General features: G+C 38.3%; 1 protein-coding gene across 3 annotated transcripts in view; it reads left to right on the top strand.

Moving 5' to 3' along the window:
* The window catches only part of LOC137290477 (guanine nucleotide exchange factor subunit RIC1-like), a 69,674-nt gene that overhangs the window by 12,384 nt on the left and 35,835 nt on the right, over nt 1–21,455 (top strand). For all 3 annotated transcript variants that reach the window (XM_067821436.1, XM_067821435.1, XM_067821434.1), the window contains exons 2-4: nt 15,386–15,493; nt 16,278–16,366; nt 20,553–20,663. In XM_067821436.1, the coding sequence (XP_067677537.1) occupies nt 15,386–15,493; nt 16,278–16,366; nt 20,553–20,663 (308 nt within the window). The remainder of the gene's footprint in view (nt 1–15,385; nt 15,494–16,277; nt 16,367–20,552; nt 20,664–21,455) is intronic.

Raw genomic sequence — 21,455 nt, 5'->3', positions numbered from 1 at the left:
TCTGTCAGCGTATAGTTTCCCAGTATCCCAGTCAATATGAGTCACCTCCAAAATGTTTTTATTTTTTCATAGTTTTTCTCATTTTTTCTTGGTTCATTAGAGACTGTCTCTTTTTCTCAGTCTATATCAGGTTATCCTGGTTTGTGTACATTTATCATCTTTCATCCTTTTGATATAGTCTATCTCAGTTTTTCAGTCTTATAAGGTTATCTAGGTCAGTTTCCCACAGTCTATTTTGTTTCAGTTTCCCACAGTCTATTTCAGCAGAGACCATATGGTGTCTGAATCCAGTAAATGACAGTTTCCCACAGTCTATTTCAGCAGAGACCATATGGTGTCTGAATCCAGTAAATGACAGTTTCCCACAGTCTATTTCAGCAGAGACCATATGGTGTCTGAATCCAGTAAATGACAGTTTCCCACAGTCTATTTCAGCAGAGACCATATGGTGTCTGAATCCAGTAAATGACAGTTTCCCACAGTCTATTTCAGCAGAGACCATATGGTGTCTGAATCCAGTAAATGACAGTTTCCCACAGTCTATTTCAGCAGAGACCATATGGTATCTGAATCCAGTAAATGACAGTTTCCCACAGTCTATTTCAGCAGAGACCATATGGTGTCTGAATCCAGTAAATGACAGTTTCCCACAGTCTATTTCAGCAGAGACCATATGGTGTCTGAATCCAGTAAATGACAGTTTCCCACAGTCTATTTCAGCAGAGACCATATGGTATCTGAATCCAGTAAATGACAGTTTCCCACAGTCTATTTCAGCAGAGACCATATGGTGTCTGAATCCAGTAAATGACAGTTTCCCACAGTCTATTTCAGCAGAGACCATATGGTGTCTGAATCCAGTAAATGACAGTTTCCCACAGTCTATTTCAGCAGAGACCATGTGGTCTCTGAATCCAGTAAATGACAGTTTCCCACAGTCTATTTCAGCAGAGACCATATGGTGTCTGAATCCAGTAAATGACAGTTTCCCACAGTCTATTTCAGCAGAGACCATATGGTGTCTGAATCCAGTAAATGACAGTTTCCCACATCTATTTCAGCTGAGACCATATGGTGTCTGAATCCAGTAAATGACAGTTTCCCACAGTCTATTTCAGCAGAGACCGTATGGTGTCTGAATCCAGTAAATGACAGTTTCCCACAGTCTATTTCAGCAGAGACCGTATGGTCTCTGAATCCAGTAAATGACAGTTTCCCACAGTCGATTTCAGCAGAGACCATATGGTGTCTGAATCCAGTAAATGTTAGTTTATCCAGTTCCTTTCAGTCTGTCTGAGTGATGGCCAAAAGTATTCTAGATCGCTGAAAGCATTGCCTCTACACTAACATTTAACCTACAACTTGAACAAAAACAGAAGGCCATTTTAGGACTGTGTAATCAGTCTATTACCAGGTTGTCTATCAAACGTGACCATGGTCAATGAAACATAGCTCCTGTCAGTGGGACGTGACCAGCCCATGGCTTGCAGGCATGTTGGTACACACGATGCAAGGGATGAGTCTGTGTGATTTACTGGTGTGGTTCCATTGAAGATGTGGCCAGTTTTAACCATTCCAATGCACATAGCACAGTGAGTTACCCACTCATTGTTAACACTGTTGACCTGTTCTTACAGGGTCAGCGACAGGTCAGCTTGACCTCTCTTAAGCAACAGTACAGCCAATTGTCAGGGCTATTTCAGGCTAACGCTTAGTCTCTGAATATATATATTTTTGATTGTAGCAAATCATCCCATTTAAATTGAAAAGGAGTCCCAGAGAAACGAGAGATTCAGAACCTAAAGAAATCTAGACTTCCTTTAGGGTTTTAGCATAGCTGTATCATGGAGTAATAATTCATACAAAATGAATTCTTCATTATTACCTCTACAAACAATATATTAGGAAAATATAAACATAGACAATTAGTTCATCATGATCAGTAATATTCTATGTTTATATTTTCCTAATGTATTGTTTGTAGTGGTAATAATGAATGATGAATTTGGTATGAATTATTATTCCGTGATAGCAGTTTGGCTAGGCTGTAGGGAAATAATATGGTCCAGGGACTGAGAGGTTATCTACTCAGGACTAGACATTGTAATTCAAGGAATGACCTTGATGGGTTTGTGTCTGTTGAAAAAGAAACAAATGTTGATTTGGTCAGGGCATTAATCATGATTATAATCATCTTAAGACGAAGTTGGTATTCAGAGACTGAATTTTTGCTTCTGCCAGTGCTTGTAAACATTCCACTCTATAGAACATCCATCTTTGCATGCTGTGGTATATAACAGTATTGCTGTTAACACAGATTTGTGCATACCATGTCGGGCAAAAGTGCATTACCTATGTTATTTCCAGCTTAGAATATATACCCTAGCTTGCTGAGGCAACTTTATGGGCCAGCTAGGTCGGCTGGTTCACTCCGTTGGTTAGTTGTGTGTCATGACATGCCAAACAATACAAGTAGCTTCATATGTATGTTGTTACCCTATGACAGTTTGTTATATTCGCTTTCTGTTTGACAAGTATTAGATGAGCCACGACCTGACAAACGATCCCAACAATGCCCTCCAGAACATTCCATTTGAAAAAAAAGGGAAACAGGTAGTTGCTATATATTGTAAAGTTTAATGTCATCATGCAAGTAGCGTTTTGATTGTTATATCATAATACTGCTTGACAAGTATTAGATGAGCCAGTGCAGTGAATGCGTTTGTGACAAGCAGACAGGGCAAGTATTCTGGGCCCTGTTCCTCAGAGCGATCGTAGCGTTACAACTGCCCTAAGTTAAAGTATCAGAGTTACGATCATCTTAGTGCTAATGGCTTACAGATAAATAAAACTATGCATAGCTTTAATGTAGAATGATTGATTAAAGTACTATATTGCAAACCGAGTTTTGCAAACATAATGATAAAGGCAATACTGATAAGCGACGACCTGACAAATGACCTTAGTTTGCATATATGGGAAGGCCCTTCAGAACATTCTGTGTGAAAAAGAAGTAAAACAGGTTGTCGCCTACAACTTGACAAATTTAATTTCCTCATGCAAATCGTGTCTGCGGGACATGTGTTAAACAGAAGTGGCATTGAGTTCATGCCTCGGTCAGCGTGTATTGCACATGCTTAATCCCCAGTCTACCTCATGTACCTGTAGCAACCAAATGTATTCATCTATTTTCCTTGCCCCGCCTACTTGTCATAAACACATTTACTGCACAGGCTCATCTAATTCATGTCAAGCAGTAACATATGTTACACCAGTAAGACATGTTTGTTTATGACATTGTGCAAAAGACTGTCCTTTTACATAGGTTCTGTAAATCTACAGAAGTAAGCTTGAATCTAGGAGATAAAATGATCATTTTTACCTTATGCTCACGTGGTGAGACGTTTATCCTTGAACCATGTTATTTTCCTAACCACTCATCTATTTCTGCAAAAGCTATACATGAAGCAAGTCTATTTTCTTCAGGTTGTAGTCCCATATGTACCTTTGAGACCCCCAGCCAGTGTTCATATAGCTGATTGTTCTGATCAAGATTACATATTTTCATGGACTGAGTGTTATTGTTTGAATGAAATACTACAGTGCATACCTGGAATATCTGGGTTAGAAGTTGTCTTGACAACCCATGCTTGTGGTAAGAGGCCATTCATGGAATCAGGTCGTCAGGCTTTCTCACATGTGATCATATCCCAATTGCATAATTTGATGCTCATGCACTTGATCACTAGATTCTGGGGTCTTGACTTGATTATTTACAGATCACTGCCATATATGAGGAATATTGCTGAGTATTGCATTAAACAACAAAGACACTGGGATAATGTTGACCATTGCTTATCCTGGAAATACGACTTACTATGAATATTACATGGTGCTTGCACAGATAGCCCAAACCCTTCTAAAAACGAAACGTAAGTTTGATAATTCGTTTCCTATGCTTAAACTGAAAAGTAATTTTAGACTATTGAAAATAGATTTAAAATAGATGCAAATATATGAAGTAGCATTTAAATAACATCAGATATCTGATTTATTGATTTTTACAAACAGATGTGTAGGAGATGTGATTTAATGTTGACGATGTCAATGCGTCAGCTACTCTATTATTCTGAGGAGGATTTTTGTTTAGAACCGCTGTTATGTTGTACAGTTTGAACTCTGAAAAGTGACAAATGATTTTGTAAAGTGTTGAGTAATTACTTTGCCCATTACATGAGCTACTGGCAAAATGTTGTGCGGTGTTGTGTTGTGGATTAGTTTAACATTGATACAAAGATAATACAAGTAGATACAAAGATAATACAAGAAGATACCTATCAAAAATCTGGGAAAGAAGAGGTTACATTCTATACGCATAGGCTAAAGTGTTATGCTGTAGATGAGTGTGACATTTCTACAAAAATCACAAGTTGGTATGAATCAAGGATTTGGGAAAGGATGGGTTGCATTCTATGCACATAGGATTTAGTGTAAGGGTGTTGATTAGGGTGACATTTCTATGAAGAAACAATCTTGTGATAAACTGGCATGATCATAGGTGTCCGAAAAGGTCTGAGGTTGTAGTGTTTGTGATATGTTGGTGTACCCCTTCCGATCTGCCTGTCCCAAAACTATGGGCGTAAATGTGGCAGGGAGGAAAGACATAATACTTGAACGTTTATTTGAGAAAGAATGAATAAATACACACATTGTCTTATATGATATCATATTTGCCATTATTTACCTAGCTTCTATTTTTGAAGCTTACTGTCAGACTTTCCCCCCAAGAACTTAACGAAAGGTGCTTCCCCTGTAGTGATTCCAGCTAGTAGGTCAGACTGTGTCGTCTGTAAGTCACAGTAGTGTCCCAACAACATGGATGTTTCTTGGTGGGGGTGTATCCAGGATTCCTTGTCAGTCAGAATGGAAGGCAACAGCGAGTGAGGGAGTGAGTGAGCAAGTTTAGTTTTATGCCACTTTTAGCAATATTCCAGCAATATTGTGATAGGGTGGCATATGGGGAAACAAGCCTGGATAGGGAAGGAAATTAGACTGTATTTTGCCTGTGATTGTTACATTTCACTGTCTTCCAATACTGGGAATGACCTTTATATTCGATCAAAATGAAAAACTAAAAATTGGATTTTCTCCATTTTTTATCCCTGTCATGAGTGAAATAAATATCATCTCCACAAGAACATTACTTTAGTTATAGCAACAAATACGTGAACTGGGCAATGTCGAGTGGCACTTTGAGAAAGTGTTGCAGATTACATAGAGTTATATCAAATCTGCTTTAAAGTTTGTAATCTGTAAATATGTGACATACACTTCTCTGCTGCTCAGTTGTAAATACTAATATTATTTATATAAATGTACTATAGGCCTGTGGCCTCTTGAGTACAGAATAACGATTGATTGATTGATACAGATATTTTACTTTCCACTTTGGCCTGCGTATCGATATAGACACCATTGAGCAGGTATGTAAGTGTCTGTTGTGCTGAAGTGGATTATTTATGTGGCAATGTCATATTGATAGAATGAGACTAACAACAGAATTTAGGAACAAACTAACTGGAATGACCTTGTACAATTAATTTCTAGATATTTTTTTTAATCCACCTATTTGAAAAAAGGCATACATTATTTAAGAACAGTTTTCTCATTATGAGCAGTGTTTAAACTGAAAAAGGAAATTAATGGATAGGATGTCATTTGAAGTTAAGAACTTAAGGGTTTTTCAGATTGAAATATGGCTACTGAAAATATCTAGACAAAATTGAATTCTTTTACATAGGAATCCATGCACCAAGCTGTTTCATTGAGGCTATAATTCACGTATCATAATTGAAATCAGTGTGATAGCACTGCTTTGCCACATTTCCATGCTCTAGCAGGTTTGATATATATCTTAATGTTGGCTTGATATACTGATATAACCTGTATTGTGATGCCATATTGATGTAACTATCCATATCAGCATATTCTGGGAAACTGCTAGCCATTGATTATCATGATTATCACGCCTGTCAGCCCCTGGAGCTGACTGCCAATAGCAATCATAATCTGTGTCTTTGACTCAGGTCACGTATAAGGAAGTGTATTTGTGATGAGGAAGGTGTTGCTGACCAGATATTCCAGGGGTAGATTTAAGGAGAATCATGTCTACCAATCAAGGTCTTGATCCAGAGTCAAATATTTTTCTGGACCTGAGAGGGTGTGGATTTGAATTGATTCCTCAGTAGCCCATGCTTGTTGTAAGCGATGACTAATGGGATCAGGTAGTCAGGTTTGCTGACTTGGTGGACAGATGTCATTGGTTCCCAATTGTGTAGATCCATGCTCATGCTGTTGATCACTTGATCATTTGGTCAGACGTGATTATATATGGACCTCAGCTGGAATATTGCTGAGTGTAGTGTAAAACTCACTTGATCCAGAGTCTGGTATTTTTCTGGACCTGTAAAAAATTGGTCTTCAGCAGCCTGTGCTTGCTGGATTAAAATCTTCAAGGGGTTACCTCTATGGGAGTGTCTAATAATGCTGGGGTAGTCCTCTGACCCAGATGCACATAGTTTCACCTGTGTAATAATTACCTGTCACTGTAATGATGCAGATTTGATGCATCACTGCAGCATGTGTAGAATGAGACATGACTGAGCACCAAACAATGGAGTATTGTCCTTTTAAACAGTGGTCCGTCATACTTTCAGTGGAATGTTTGGTATGTGTATTTAAACAGTTGATTAGAAAGACGTTACTAAGGAACTGTTTTTGTTTTGAGAGGCAGGGCTTTAACAAGAGCTGTGATGAGACTGGGATGTGATATAGCCCAACACAGACTATGGCATTGGTCTACAGGATCTGGTACACACTGAGATTAATTGTGTGTGTATCCAGTAGATGACATAAAATATGAACAAGCTCTGGGCTATTGACTGTGTTTCACCAAAGGTGTCTGTTTATTAATGTGAGCACTTTGTGAAGGATAAATTGGGGAAAGATAGGGCTGGACAAGTTCGGATATATTCTGAAACAACCTGTCACAAACATATAGTTGGAGTGAGTAGGCAAATCCAAATTGACAGAACTGTCTGGAATTATATGTCCAGCTGTCTCAGCAAAATATTATCAAGTTACACTGTGTGTAAACATAATCTTTAGATTAACCTTTAGTACATATTTGTCAACTGAAAACTGGACCTGCTCAACCATTTGTCAACAGCAATTTGGAAATGTTAATGTCCTGCTAGAGGAAAATTTTGTAGCCTATTTAGCCTATTCTGTTTACAGAAGTGTTGGATTAAAGTATATTTTAAAGCAGTCAGACATGACAACGGTCACTGGGTGATTGTAAGTTTTACAAGTAAATTTCATCTGAACATTTACAAAGAAAGATATGCAAAAGATCATGCAAATTTTTGAAAAAAAAAGGGCTTTGATATTTCTCAGTATTACAGATCATATTAAACATCAGTTGTACTTAAGTCTGAAATTTGCTTTAGAGGAGTACAGGGGTAGAATTGTCCATAGCAGAACCATAGAGCATTTGCAATGGACAGTTATTACTTCAACCAAAGAAAAGTTTATGATGGCTGACTGCAAGACCAGTTCTCATATAGTGGTGTACAGGTTTATATACTCCTGAACACAATAAATCATTCCTTTTAATTTTGTTCTTATCTGCATATTTTCACACCATATATATGCTGTTACACCCTGTAACTAGACCTTAACCCCGAACTATACCTTAAAGTGTTGTAAAATCATGCTTACTCACTCACCACAAGCTACTAAAAATGATGCAGACTAATGTTTAGTCTCTGAATAGATATAATTTTGATGGGAACAGACTGACCGATATAAATTGAAAAGGAGCCCCGGGGAGACCAGAAATTCTGAACCTATGGAAATGTAGACTTGCTATATTTAGAGCCTTAGCACTGCAGAAGTAATGTGGCTCAGGGACTGTGAGACAGAATGATGCTGAGACACATGTTTTGGCTCAGATATACAGATGTTTGATTGTGCAAATGATCAGCTGAAGGAGCAGGATAAGAATCGAGGTGTGACCGGGATACTACTAGTCCAAGATTACTCCAAACCTAAAGAATTTGTACATGTCTATAAAAATTTAGTTAAAACCCTTCATAACCCTTCTCTAAACTGTACTATGGACTACTTAGAAATGGCCAGTATTATCTGTCTGTGAAATTATTCCTCATACTTGAATAACACCAAATCAAAGAGTACTCATGAGCTGATGTCAGCTAGTTCGCCAGAGCACATGTTCCACCTAAAGCATGTGATATGAGTGATGATCAATTGAGACTGTCTTCTCACTACAGTTGGGTCTCACACTGCCAAACATCTGTAGATTCCTACTCAATCACTAATCTTGTAATTGGTATATAACATAGCCTAGTACTTAAGCTCTGATTCTACCCTCAGCCAGTTGGCCTTGATCACTTCAAAGCAAGTTATTCTGAGAGGGAATACAGTCAATTTGAAGCAGTTTCATTTGAGTATTTGGACTTGGACTTCAGAATGTCGAGGGACACTTTTTGTATGTCAAGATAATCGAACGAGAAAAGAAGAGGCTTACTTTTTGGAAGACATTAGTGGAAAGTGGTGTCATTTAGGGCCCTATTAAATGTCAAGTTGGCAAGAAAAATCGTTCATTGTAAATAGAGTCTTTGAGAAGCAGACATCTTATGTCTGATGGACATCACATGCAAATTGTTTGACAGCTACAGGATCCCATTGCCTTGAAGCTCATAGAGCTTTGTTGGTTAAAAACATGGTGACCTGAATGGTTAGTGTATTTTGTCACTGAGTGACTGAATACAGAAACCGGAACAGGTTTTAGTTTCTGGTTAGAACCAGATTAGCTACAGAACAATAAGCTGGCTATCAGAGTATACAATAGGGATTGATGATCATTGGTTAAGTTTGGGAGGTGGGCTAGGCTAATGGTTAATGCGTCTGTTCGTGATGCTGAATACCTGGGTTCAGTTCCCCTCATGATATTTACATTTATTCAGTAATTTGGTGCCATAGCCTAGAATAAAATTATATTTGACAAAACACATGTCACATGGTGAACAATACAGCAATATTTCTATTTCCATTGATACCTCAATATAAACACATTTTTAAGAAAAATGGCAAGAGCTTGTAAGGTATCCTCATTATTTGTATTTAATGTATTATGCAACAGTTTCATTGAATAGTGCTTTACATTGGATAGGTTTGGGAGATATTTTAATCTCAGATCATGATACTTTTCACAAATAAACAGGATGTGAAACTCTTCCTCCATAACATTGAGATCACATTGTAAACAGAGTGATTTATACACCTGCTCATTTTTGTTTCTACGTATGTTGTTAATATTAAAATCATGTAGAGATATTCTAGATTCCCCTCATGGGTACAATGTGTGACACCCATTTCTGGTGCCTCTTCCTCCTCGCTCCCCATGATATTACCAGAATATTGCTGAAAATGGCCTAAAACTATACCCACTAAGTATTGATTGATTATCAATGTATATTGGCAAAAAGTTTGAGTATACAATAAAAAACCCAAAATAAATCTACATGTGTCATGTCTGTGGTGTGAGGTGACACATTGATGCCTGGATTATTGACAAAAACAGCACCTTGAGAATGATTTAGAATCAAAACTAAAACCAAAACAATGTGTATTATGTTTTTGAATTAAAACTTTATTTCTTCATAATAGTTTACATGGGATGTTATTGATGACATGGTGTTCATATCAATAATCGGTCAACAATATTTCCGATTATGGTTTTTTGAACAAGCTCTACAGAGCATGTTTCATTGTTCTCTACTGCTTCATTGTTGAAATGCTCACTTTTTGTTGTTCTCAATCTACAAAGTGCTACTTCAAAAAACATCACATACATGTAATATGAAACAATTGGTCTGTAAAATATGAAGGTGAGCTACAGAATTAAGACTCAAGAATCAATATGTGGCATAACATGACATGACAATACTGGGTGTCTGGCACTGTGGAAGGCTTGTCTGTTTAGAAATGAGAGAAACTTTATCTTAATCTGACATTATAAATGACATGTTCTCTTGAATCTCCGGGAATGTGTTTGCCAGAGATGGATTTAGAAATAAGATGTGTCTACAATGCTGACACACATGTGGTCAGGACCTAGATGTTTTTGTCAGCTAAATCCAACACATGTCAGCTTAACACTGCATGTTGTGCTTGAGTAAAGATTATCTTTCTACAGTTTTTGTTTCTTTGCACACAAATGTTTTTTTTGTAGATAAAATGATAATACAGGAATGATAACCCTCAACCTTTTGTCGGCAAATTCTCTCATGAGCACCCGTGAAGGTCCTGGGTTAGAATAGGCCTTCAGCAACCCATGCTTGCCATAAAACTCACTCATTCTCATGAGCTGTGGTATTTGTTAATGAGACATGCCTGTGTTTGTGATGTGAGGTTGACAGTAGTGTGATGCTGATAGTGATATAATGTAGAGGGCAAGGAGCATTCTGTTCACTTTACAGAGACGTAATAATACACTGTAGTCTTGGGAATTGGTTGAAATCCGACAGTTGATGATTGGTTCATTTCCAACAAACAATCATCGAAAAAAAATGGGTTGACTTAATTTGTCACATTTTCCTATTCAGATTATAATGTGGTTCTCTGGGGTTTTTTTTGTTGTTTTATTTAGAAACTGTACAAATTGCATTTGCAAACTCCACATCAAATGTAAAACGAGACTGCTAGCTACTTTAATGTGATGACTGATATATCATAAACTTAAACTTCCCAGTTTCTTCATGAAATATTCAGTCATGACTTTTCAGTAAGTGAAGTGAGTTATACATGTTTTCAGGCTATGGGAACTTTAAGATAAGATCTATTGTCAAGCGTTTCATACACTAACATGGTAGTTCCAAAATTATTTTGAGTTTGATTGTCAGAAAATATGATTAATTGCTACATCATTAGGTCATTTCGACCACAATCATTGACTATTTCAACTGATCAGAATACCACTAATACACTGGGTTAGAGAAAAGAAATTACCTATTTAGTACCTATCCAAATATTGGAAAGTGCCATGTGAAATTTTATCTTTGAACATGGGTTTTTATGATCTGATAAACTGGTGTACCCAGTAATGATGCATTTGATTTCAGTTACTTTTATGTAAACCTCTCCAATGAAACTGGAACGTGTCCTGAGCCTTATCCTACTTGTACTGTCATGGTGAGGCAAGGTGAAATTGGGTTTGTGTTTCATTCTAGATTGTTTCACCGGCATGCATTTGTGCAGTTGTTTGTACTTGTCTAGATATATGCAAGCGTAATAGTGCTAGTCAGATGCAGTTTAATGTACATACCTCAGTGTGACTCATTATGCAGACTCTCAGTCTTTGCACTATCTATGGAATCTTTTAGCAACTTTTAGTGAGTCAGTGAGTTTAGTTTTATGCCGCACTCAGCAATATTCCAGCTATATGGCGACAGACTTTAAATAATCAAGTCTGGACCAGACAGTCCATTGATCAACAGCATATCCATTGATCTTTGCAACTGGGAACCGATGACATATGTCACCAACTTTTAATGCAGCATGTCATGTCCAACATAATTTTCTACTCTGTCATGACATGACAAATTAAGGGTAGTAGTACAAAAACATTGTGTTCTTAACTAGGCCGTATTTTATTTGCATTTTCAGAGGAATATTGGTCACTGTTGATGGACCTCTACCATATAGATGGAATAATCCAGAGTACAGCTTCACACAACAATTAAAAACAACAAATAAACATTTTGAGACAGAAGAGACAAGATCTTTTCATCAATTCGTGTTTCATGTAGAGAATTTCATAGAAATGTGGCCCTGATCTGGGACAGTAACTCATGATGTGTACTGTGGCTGGTGGTTGGAGGAATTCACTCTGTTTGATCAGTGATGTGTCTCGTGTAGGCAGGGGCTTGCACAGCTCTCCAGGCTAAACACCTAGACTTCCATTTAACTGTTCCCAGGAGATTTGGGGAGAAATTTGATTTGTTAGTATGTGAACATAGACCTCGCTTTTCCTCCATTGAACAAACTAAATTCAGGTCTCACAACTGGATTTTAGTATAAAGTTGTGAATAAGCCTTAGTGTAGGCACTTGGATAGAGAATCAGAATAAATCAATTTGGGGTCCCGACAATCTGATAACTTCATGAAATGGTGTGACATTTGTAGTAACCATGGCAATGGCATAAATACCCCTATATAAGCATAAATTTTTCACGTGATCAGTCTATCACATTTTCCTTTGTATTGTTCAGCCCAGACCCTTCTGTTTTACGTTTGAGGAGTTGATAGATTATCTGACGATGCTGTTTGTTTATGTTAGTACTGAATGTGCTCCATCGATTGTTTGGATGCTGCACTGACTATAACGATACATCATCTGGACGTGATAGACGCAAATGTTTAAATTGACTGCCAATACAATGATCTTTTTATTAGCGAAATGAAACCATGAAAATATTGATTTGTCTTTTCTGTGATCCTGTGAAGCAGTGTTAGGGGCAACTGAGATGGTTCTCATATGCGCAAACATCATTAAGGATATTGGCTGCAAATTTTTTCTCTTTATATAAGTTAATAAGGATGCTAGTGGTATTGGACTTCGATAAATTTGTTGATATATGAGAAATCTATAGTTTTTACCAAGCAGTCATCAGCATGATTAGATATAGCTTAAACTTGATTTGTTTTGAATAAGACGTCTAGCATTAAGCACTGTTACCATGGTTACATAACACAGTTATCATTGATGGTTGTAGTTTCAACCCTTGTGACATTGACAAAACAAAAATATCATTGTTATGATGTATGATGGATATACTGTTAAATGGCTGAAGGATACCGGTCGTATGTAAACTGTTGTTGATGAGTGGACAGACCCCAGTTCTTTTACTTGTGTTGAAACTGATAATGATAACATTTGATGTATGAAAATTCTATAGTTTGTAAAACCTTTGTGTTTGTCTGATCATCAGTTTATATGGAAAAGACAGTCAAACTTAGGCTCAGTACTGTTGGATTACTGCTAGTGGCTCCATGTTTAAATTCTTGAGATTAATTTTTCGTGGACTTCATAATTTTTTTTCATCACAGAGCAGGTGTGAATGTTCTTGGAACAGATTATGCAGTACATATGCTCACCTGGTCAGCTGGTTGAGCGTTGACCGGCTTGTGTGTCAGACACACCTGTGTCAAGTAACCCCACCTGTTTCTAGGAGTTCTGATTTTACTTGTTCAGTCTTTGCTAAATATGTTTTAAACCACCAACCCATTAGTCTCTAGGCATCATTTTTCAGTTGATGTTCACGTAAATGCCATGTTTGTTATTGGTCAGATTATCCTGAACACTGAAGTGAATGTGAAATAGAATCGATGCCAGCAATGTACGCTGTTTGTGTATGCTGCTATAATCAAGTTGTCAGCTTGATGTGGATTACTGCATTAAATTCTATCTCAGGATTGCCTTGTCCATAATCACTGAGTAGGGGGAGTTTTGTGGTGTGCGGTACAACAGATAATAGTAGAATTGGAACCTGTGGTTAGGCTCACAGACTGCCTCCTTTGCTTTATTTTAGTTACTGAATAGTGGCATCAGTCCCATGCCACAAGGCAATGAAAATAGCAGATGGAAGTAAAATGTCCAGTATCGTTGACCTGACAACATTAGCTGCTAACCATACTGAAGATATACAGAGGATGAGAGGCATGGTTGTTTGTCTATGTTTTCTGTAGTTATATGTCGAAGTTTTGATGGAAAATCTTCTTAGAGGCAGACATTAATTTCCATATGCATGTATCAGGTATCAAAAAAAGGATTAGATGCGTCTGTTTGTTAGGCCGTAATATATTATGTCAGGTTTCCTGTTGTGATTGTAGACAGGTGCCCTCTATCCCATACTGGTTTTACAAAGAAAGGGGAAAGTGTAATTTACAGGATTGTGTTTATTGTAACCTGGTGATGTTGATTGTTGCCTTTGATGTGGTTTTCATTTAGCTAATAATATTAACTATGGAACAGTACTCTTTCAGTCTGAATTGTGACCCAGGACCACGTTCCCGGTGATCGTAGGTCTATGACGTTCGTAAGTCTATATAAAAGTATGGGAGTTACTATAATCTTAGCGTTACAATCGCTTTGGAAAGGGATGAGGTTGATATGTAAAGCTGATACTGTATTTGAACGATGTCCTGAAGGATTCATGACAGTAGAGTGATTATAGCAGGAGTTCTCCTGTCATATTACTGGCAGATATGATGGCTGTGACTTATGAAGCATGAAAGTATGCACTAAACGAATGTCCAAAAAGATTTGTCATGAAAGTGCCAGTGATAATTTAAGCCAGGATTTGTCTGGTGACATTAAACTGGTTTACCTGTACGTCTCACATGAACCAGTTGCACATTTATGGGCCCAGATTCTTGGGTGTCTAGGATATTAATTGTCCTTGTCTCCTCAAATATTCACAGTCTTTTGTTATGATGATATACTGCATGCAGGAAGGCCCCAAATGTCTCCAAGTGCTTTACAGAAAAACAAGTGATGGTGATATTGAAGTGCAAGTAAAGTTAGCCTGCTTATATGTTGAAGTGTGTCCATTAGTCCCCTGTAAGAATGTGTATGTGTAATCTGGGTATTTATCAGCAGGGTTGGCAGAGTACTAGATGGTGTCTTCACAAGTATATTAGTGTTTACACGAGGGGCAGAGCGGTAGTGTTGAGTCAGGTCTCCTTCCTTACATACCTCCTGCTAAGACAAATACAACCTTGTCAATTCAATTGCAACCATTGATCAAGTTTTTCTTTTGAAGTCTTCTTCCTTGTACCTGCTGGTTCATCACTCGCGTTGTTGATTATTTTTCTAGAATAGGGAATAATTAACTTTACTAGCTCAGTACAGGGGCTTTATTAGTGATACCAGCTGTAAGCTTGTTACTTTTGTTACATGTTATCTGTTTTGTTTTGACCTGGAAGTGTCATTCTAAATTTGAATTTGTTGTTTTGCTTATTTTTAACATGGCAGGTGTTAACATAATCAGTTTTGCCAACCTTTTTTATTTCAAAATGGGAATGACTTATTGAACTGTTTGTCTATTTGTTTGTTACTGTTTATGACCTGCAAAGGTTATGCTGATCTTCGACTGTTAGTGTAAATCATCATGCTTTTATGTTATTTGTTTTTGTTTCCAGTGACCTTCATTTATTGTATACTGCCACCAACTGTAAATTCATAGGATTTCATTGCTATATAATATCTTTTGTCTCAAAATATATTTTTGGTATTTTTCAGCCCTCAATACAAATAGTAAGTCACAGTTTGTCTCAGAAGCAGTTGGAAGAATATGGAGGATATTGTCGGGCAGAATGGAAGCAGGACTCCTCCATGCTGGCTGTCATTGTAAGGGCAGATAACTCTCGGTCTTCATGTTATTTTTTTGTATCAAGATGACTGTGTCAGCTTTTTTAATTTTACATTTATATGCTTTCTCTTGGCTTTTGTTATCATACCAAACTTATTTTGACTTTGGACTTTTTAAATTTGTATATTTTCTCTACAAATGATATTCACAGCTTCAAACTTGCAAGCATATGTTCTTAATGGTGTGTAGAGCTAATAAACATTTTACTTGGTAAGATACAGCAAATTCCAGTGAAAGGAATGTATGGATTAACATTTAACAATTAATGTTAACTTAGAAAATGTATATGAAATACAGAACCTCAAAACTAATTTTTGAACGTTTGAATGAAAACATCAATATTTGGTTTTTTTTATCCATTTTTGACAGTATTTTCTTTTTGTGTGGAACCCTTCTGTTAGTCAACAGATTGTTAAGACCATATGGCATACCTGAAATGTAGTCATTAATACTAAGTGACATAGACATAGATACACCATTACATAGACAAAATCTACATTAACACTCTTTGTGGGATCTAAGAATCAGAAATTTTCAAGAACATCTGAAGTAAGTTTATCATGTGCATCAAAGTTACAAAGTTACACACTGTTTCAAAATCGCAGTGAACCTAATCATGGATGTGAAAATATTGCATTTCTAAGACAGCTGTCTATCACCTCCCTGACACACATCGCAGTAATCTATGTAGGCTTAGTGTATTTGTTTTTGTATTGGATGTAAACACAGCGTTCTAAGCCAGATGTTGTTTCTCTATTACAGACCTCAAAGTGCTTTGTTTTGTTCTTCAAAGTGGAAATTGACATATCTGTGTCCAACCACAACTGTTTGTATGTACAGCAAGAAGGAAGGTGAGTTGACAGTGTAATTGACTTGCAATACATAGGATATAGGAACATTAGGTTACAGTGGAATTTATAGGCAAATTAGGCAACAGTATAGAAAGGGGAGGTTACAATGTAGGGCAATGGGCAAGGGTATAGGAAGTCGAAGTTTCAGTGTAGGGCAAGGATATAGGAAGGTGAAGTTACAGTGTAGGGCAAGGGTATAGGAAGTTGAAGTTACAGTGTAGGGCAAGGGTATAGGAAGTCGAAGTTTCAGTGTAGGGCAAGGGTATAGGAAGGTGAAGTTACAGTGTAGGGCAAGGGTATAGGAAGTCGAAGTTACAGTGTAGGGCAAGGGTATAGGAAGTCGAAGTTACAGTGTAGGGCAAGGGTATAGGAAGGCAAAGTTACAGTGTAGGACAAGGGTATAGGAAATCGAAGTTACAGTGTAGGGCAAGGGTATAGGAAGGCGAGGTTACAGTGTAGGGCAAGGGTATAGGAAGTCGAAGTTACAGTGTAGGGCAAGGGTATAGGAAGGCGAGGTTACAGTGTAGGGCAAGGGTATAGGAAGTTGAAGTTACAGTGTAGGGCAAGGGTATAGGAAGGCGAGGTTACAGTGTAGGGCAAGGGTATAGGAAGTCAAAGTTACAGTGTAGGGCAAGGGTATAGGAAATCAAAGTTACAGTGTAGGGCAAGGGTATAGGAAGGCGAAGTTACAGTGTAGGGCAAGGGTATAGGAAGGCGAAGTTACAGTGTAGGGCAAGGGTATAGGAAGTTGAAGTTACAGTGTAGGACAAGGGTATAAGAAATCAAAGTTACAGTGTAGGGCAATTGTATAGGAAGTCGAAGTTACAGTGTAGGGCAAGGGTATAGGAAGGTGAAGTTACAGTGTAGGGCAAGGGTATAGGAAATCAAAGTTACAGTGTAGGGCAAGGGTATAGGAAGTCGAAGTTACAGTGTAGACAAGGGTATAGGAAGTCGAAGTTACAGTGTAGGGCAAGGGTATAGGAAGGCGAAGTTACAGTGTAGGGCAAGGGTATAGGAAGTCGAAGTTACAGTGTAGGGCAAGGGTATAGGAAGGCGAGGTTACAGTGTAGGGCAAGGGTATAGGAAGTCGAAGTTACAGTGTAGGGCAAGGGTATAGGAAGGCGAGGTTACAGTGTAGGGCAAGGGTATAGGAAGTCGAAGTTACAGTGTAGGGCAAGGGTGTAGGAAGTCGAAGTTACAGTGTAGGGCAAGGGTATAGGAAGGCGAAGTTACAGTGTAGGGCAAGGGTATAGGAAGTCAAAGTTACAGTGTAGGGCAAGGGTATAGGAAGTTGAAGTTACAGTGTAGGACAAGGGTATAAGAAATCAAAGTTACAGTGTAGGGCAATTGTATAGGAAGTCGAAGTTACAGTGTAGGGCAAGGGTATAGGAAGGTGAAGTTACAGTGTAGGGCAAGGGTATAGGAAATCAAAGTTACAGTGTAGGGCAAGGGTATAGGAAGTCGAAGTTACAGTGTAGACAAGGGTATAGGAAGTCGAAGTTACAGTGTAGGGCAAGGGTATAGGAAGGCGAAGTTACAGTGTAGGGCAAGGGTATAGGAAGTCGAAGTTACAGTGTAGGGCAAGGGTATAGGAAGGCGAGGTTACAGTGTAGGGCAAGGGTATAGGAAGTCGAAGTTACAGTGTAGGGCAAGGGTATAGGAAGGCGAGGTTACAGTGTAGGGCAAGGGTATAGGAAGTCGAAGTTACAGTGTAGGGCAAGGGTGTAGGAAGTCGAAGTTACAGTGTAGGGCAAGGGTATAGGAAGGCGAAGTTACAGTGTAGGGCAAGGGTATAGGAAGGCGAAGTTACAGTGTAGGGCAAGGGTATAGGAAGGCGAAGTTACAGTGTAGGGCAAGGGTATAGGAAATCGAAGTTACAGTGTAGGGCAAGGGTATAGGAAGTTGAAGTTACAGTGTAGGACAAGGGTATAGGAAGTTGAAGTTACAGTGTAGGGCAAGGGTATAGGACAGTTACAGTGTAGGGCAAGGGTATAGGAAGTCGAAGTTACAGTGTAGGGCAAGGGTATAGGAAGTCGAAGTTACAGTGTAGGGCAAGGGTATAGGAAATCGAAGTTACAGTGTAGGGCAAGGGTATAGGAAAGCGAGGTTACAGTGTAGGGCAAGGGTATAGGAAGTCGAAGTTACAGTGTAGGGCAAGGGTATAGGAAGGCGAAGTTACAGTGTAGGGCAAGGGTATAGGAAGGCGAAGTTACAGTGTAGGGCAAGGGTATAGGAAATCAAAGTTACAGTGTAGGGCAAGGGTATAGGAAGTTGAAGTTACAGTGTAGGACAAGGGTATAGGAAGTTGAAGTTACAGTGTAGGGCAAGGGTATAGGACAGTTACAGTGTAGGGCAAGGGTATAGGAAGTCAAAGTTACAGTGTAGGGCAAGGGTATAGGAAATCGAAGTTACAGTGTAGGGCAAGGGTATAGGAAAGCGAGGTTACAGTGTAGGGCAAGGGTATAGGAAGTCGAAGTTACAGTGTAGGGCAAGGGTATAGGAAGTCGAGGTTACAGTGTAGGGCAAGGGTATAGGAAGTCGAAGTTACAGTGTAGGGCAAGGGTATAGGAGGGCGAGGTTACAGTGTAGGGCAAGGGTATAGGAAGGTGAGGTTATTGTGTAGGGCAAGGGTATACCTAGTTTCCGAGTAAATCACATGGTGTAGACAAGGGTATAGGTAGGTGAGTGGTTACAATGTAATTCACATGCTGCAGACACACAGGGTATTGGGGCATTGCAGCTGAAGGAGCTTCCTAATGAATGGGGGTGAGTCATGATATAGTGTTTATAGGTTGTCAGTGTGACATGCTACATACTTGGTGTTAGCGAAGAAATTGAATAATGGAGATACTGTAGAAGGGCAGATTATCATGCTTTCAGATTTTGAGTGTTTCAGTTGCTTGTGAAATATTAGATTTCCTCTCTCCTACTGTTTATCTTTTGTCAGGGGTTTATGTTTGAGTTAGCAAGAAAGGGAAAACAATTTTCTTTTCAGTAAAGATAAACCATGTCCACATGACCTGCATGTTTCTTGGAAAATAACTTTAAAAAGTGCCTTCAGAACAAGGGATGAATTAAAATTTATCTGTAGAAATTTGATTTAATTCTTTAAGAGACATTTTTTCATCCAAGGACAACTAAAATTCAAGATAGTAGTTCGGGTAAATTTGGTATGTCAGCATCCTATTACTTGTTGGTAGATGAGTGAGTGACTTAAGTTTTAAGCTGCTTTTAGCACTATCGTGGTAGGTACAGCAGAAATGGCTTCACACATTGTAACCATGTGAGGACTGAATCTGGGTCATAGGTGTGATGAGCGAATGCTTTAACCACTGGGCTACCGCACTGTCCAATGAGGATCAGTTGGTCACAATGTCAGGCAAGCCTTCCTGATGTCAACCACAAGCAGGGGTGCTCTGAACTGTGACCAACAACACTCAAACTACATTCACTTCAGACAATGTTCATGCTCTCACTCCGTCATATACATAAAAGATTCAAGGTTTAGAGAGCTGTATAAATGTCATCTATGTTAACAATGTTATCCAAAGGCAAATCAATAGCATCATTACTTAGATAGCATTCTATTCTAAACCACTACATTCATTAATTGATGTTGTACTGACAGCAATGTAGTTTTAGCCCTGCAGTTCAGTTCATCAGATAACTTGCTTCAGCGCTGTTATTGCAAACATCAATGAATTGTGTCTAATACTAATATTAATGAATTGATTCAACTATTGCATACAGACATCAATAAATGAATCCTATGATGTAGACATCAGTATATTAATTCATTGGTATAAAGATGGACATTGATAAATTAATTTGTCCCTATTATAAACAACGTGAAATGACTTAATTCAACCCTGTAATTCACTTTATCACCTGAACTGAATCAGCCCTGATGTACAGACATCAATGAATCATGTCAACCAGCTTGTGAATATGTTAATGAATTTATTCAACCGTATCATACACACCTCAAAAAATTGATTCAGTCCTGTGATGCAGTCATAGGGAAATTGATTCTGTGTTGTAGTACAGATGGCAAAAAACGAAATCTGTCCAGTGATACGTTAAATCTCTACATAGATTCCAATCCAGATATCAAACATTCATACAGCCCTGTAACAGATTGACTTCATGTAATCACAGCATCATACAAGTTTCTCACACATTTCAGAAGTATTCCAACACCCCGTCACAACATCAATGGGATCCTGGACAGTGACAGTGTTCCTGCCCTGAAAGTGTCCTGGGTGTCTCAGATACAGCTCTCAGATAACATCTCCTGGTAGGTATGAACAAAATCTGTGAAACTTGCAGGTCTCTCTGGGGTTACTGGGAGATCAGGCCCCCCACAACAGGTGTGTTGTAAGAGGCAACAGATAGGAGTGCATGGTCAGGCTTGGTGATGTGGTAGCATGTCATCACATCCATGTTGTGTGGACTAATGCTCATGATTTCAATCACTAGATTATGTGATCCAGACGTGATTATGTACTGATACCTGGAATACTGCTGAGTGGAGTATAACACAGTGAACTATTGTTGGTTTGGGAGACATGTTTCTGTCACAGTGGACATGTAACTATGTTTTATTAAGACTAAATAAAAGCGAAATGTTTCTTGGGTATCGGTGCATCACTTTTATTTATGCGTATAACATTGCCATTTTAAACAGTATTTTTGACTTGGCTGCATCCCGATCATCAATTTGTCCTCTATAAGAATGAGCGTCTGCAAGAACGAGTCTGGCAAAACTCATTAACACGTGCTAAACATTCCAAGCTGTTTTCTGAGAGAAAAAAAATGACAGTGTGTTCCTCCTTCATCACTTTTTTATTATCAAAAGTTAAAGGTCACATGCAACCAAAAAATCAAACATAATTAAAACACATTTATCACTTATTCATGACATATAATATACATTGCTGCTTTTAAAAAAACAAATAAACAAAATTATAAGCGTACAATCACGATTCAAAAGTGCAATATTTTGTACTTGGGCTTACTTCCCCCGAAACGAAGCCCTCGGGAGACCGAACCCAGTCATAGCGGTTGGATATGCACTCAAGTGTAACGA

This window comes from Haliotis asinina, chromosome 7 (assembly GCF_037392515.1).
Source record: "Haliotis asinina isolate JCU_RB_2024 chromosome 7, JCU_Hal_asi_v2, whole genome shotgun sequence".
In the NCBI taxonomy this organism is placed as follows: Eukaryota; Metazoa; Mollusca; class Gastropoda; order Lepetellida; family Haliotidae; genus Haliotis; species Haliotis asinina.
Note: the sequence above shows the minus strand (reverse complement) of the source record. Positions and strands in the feature narration are given on the sequence as shown.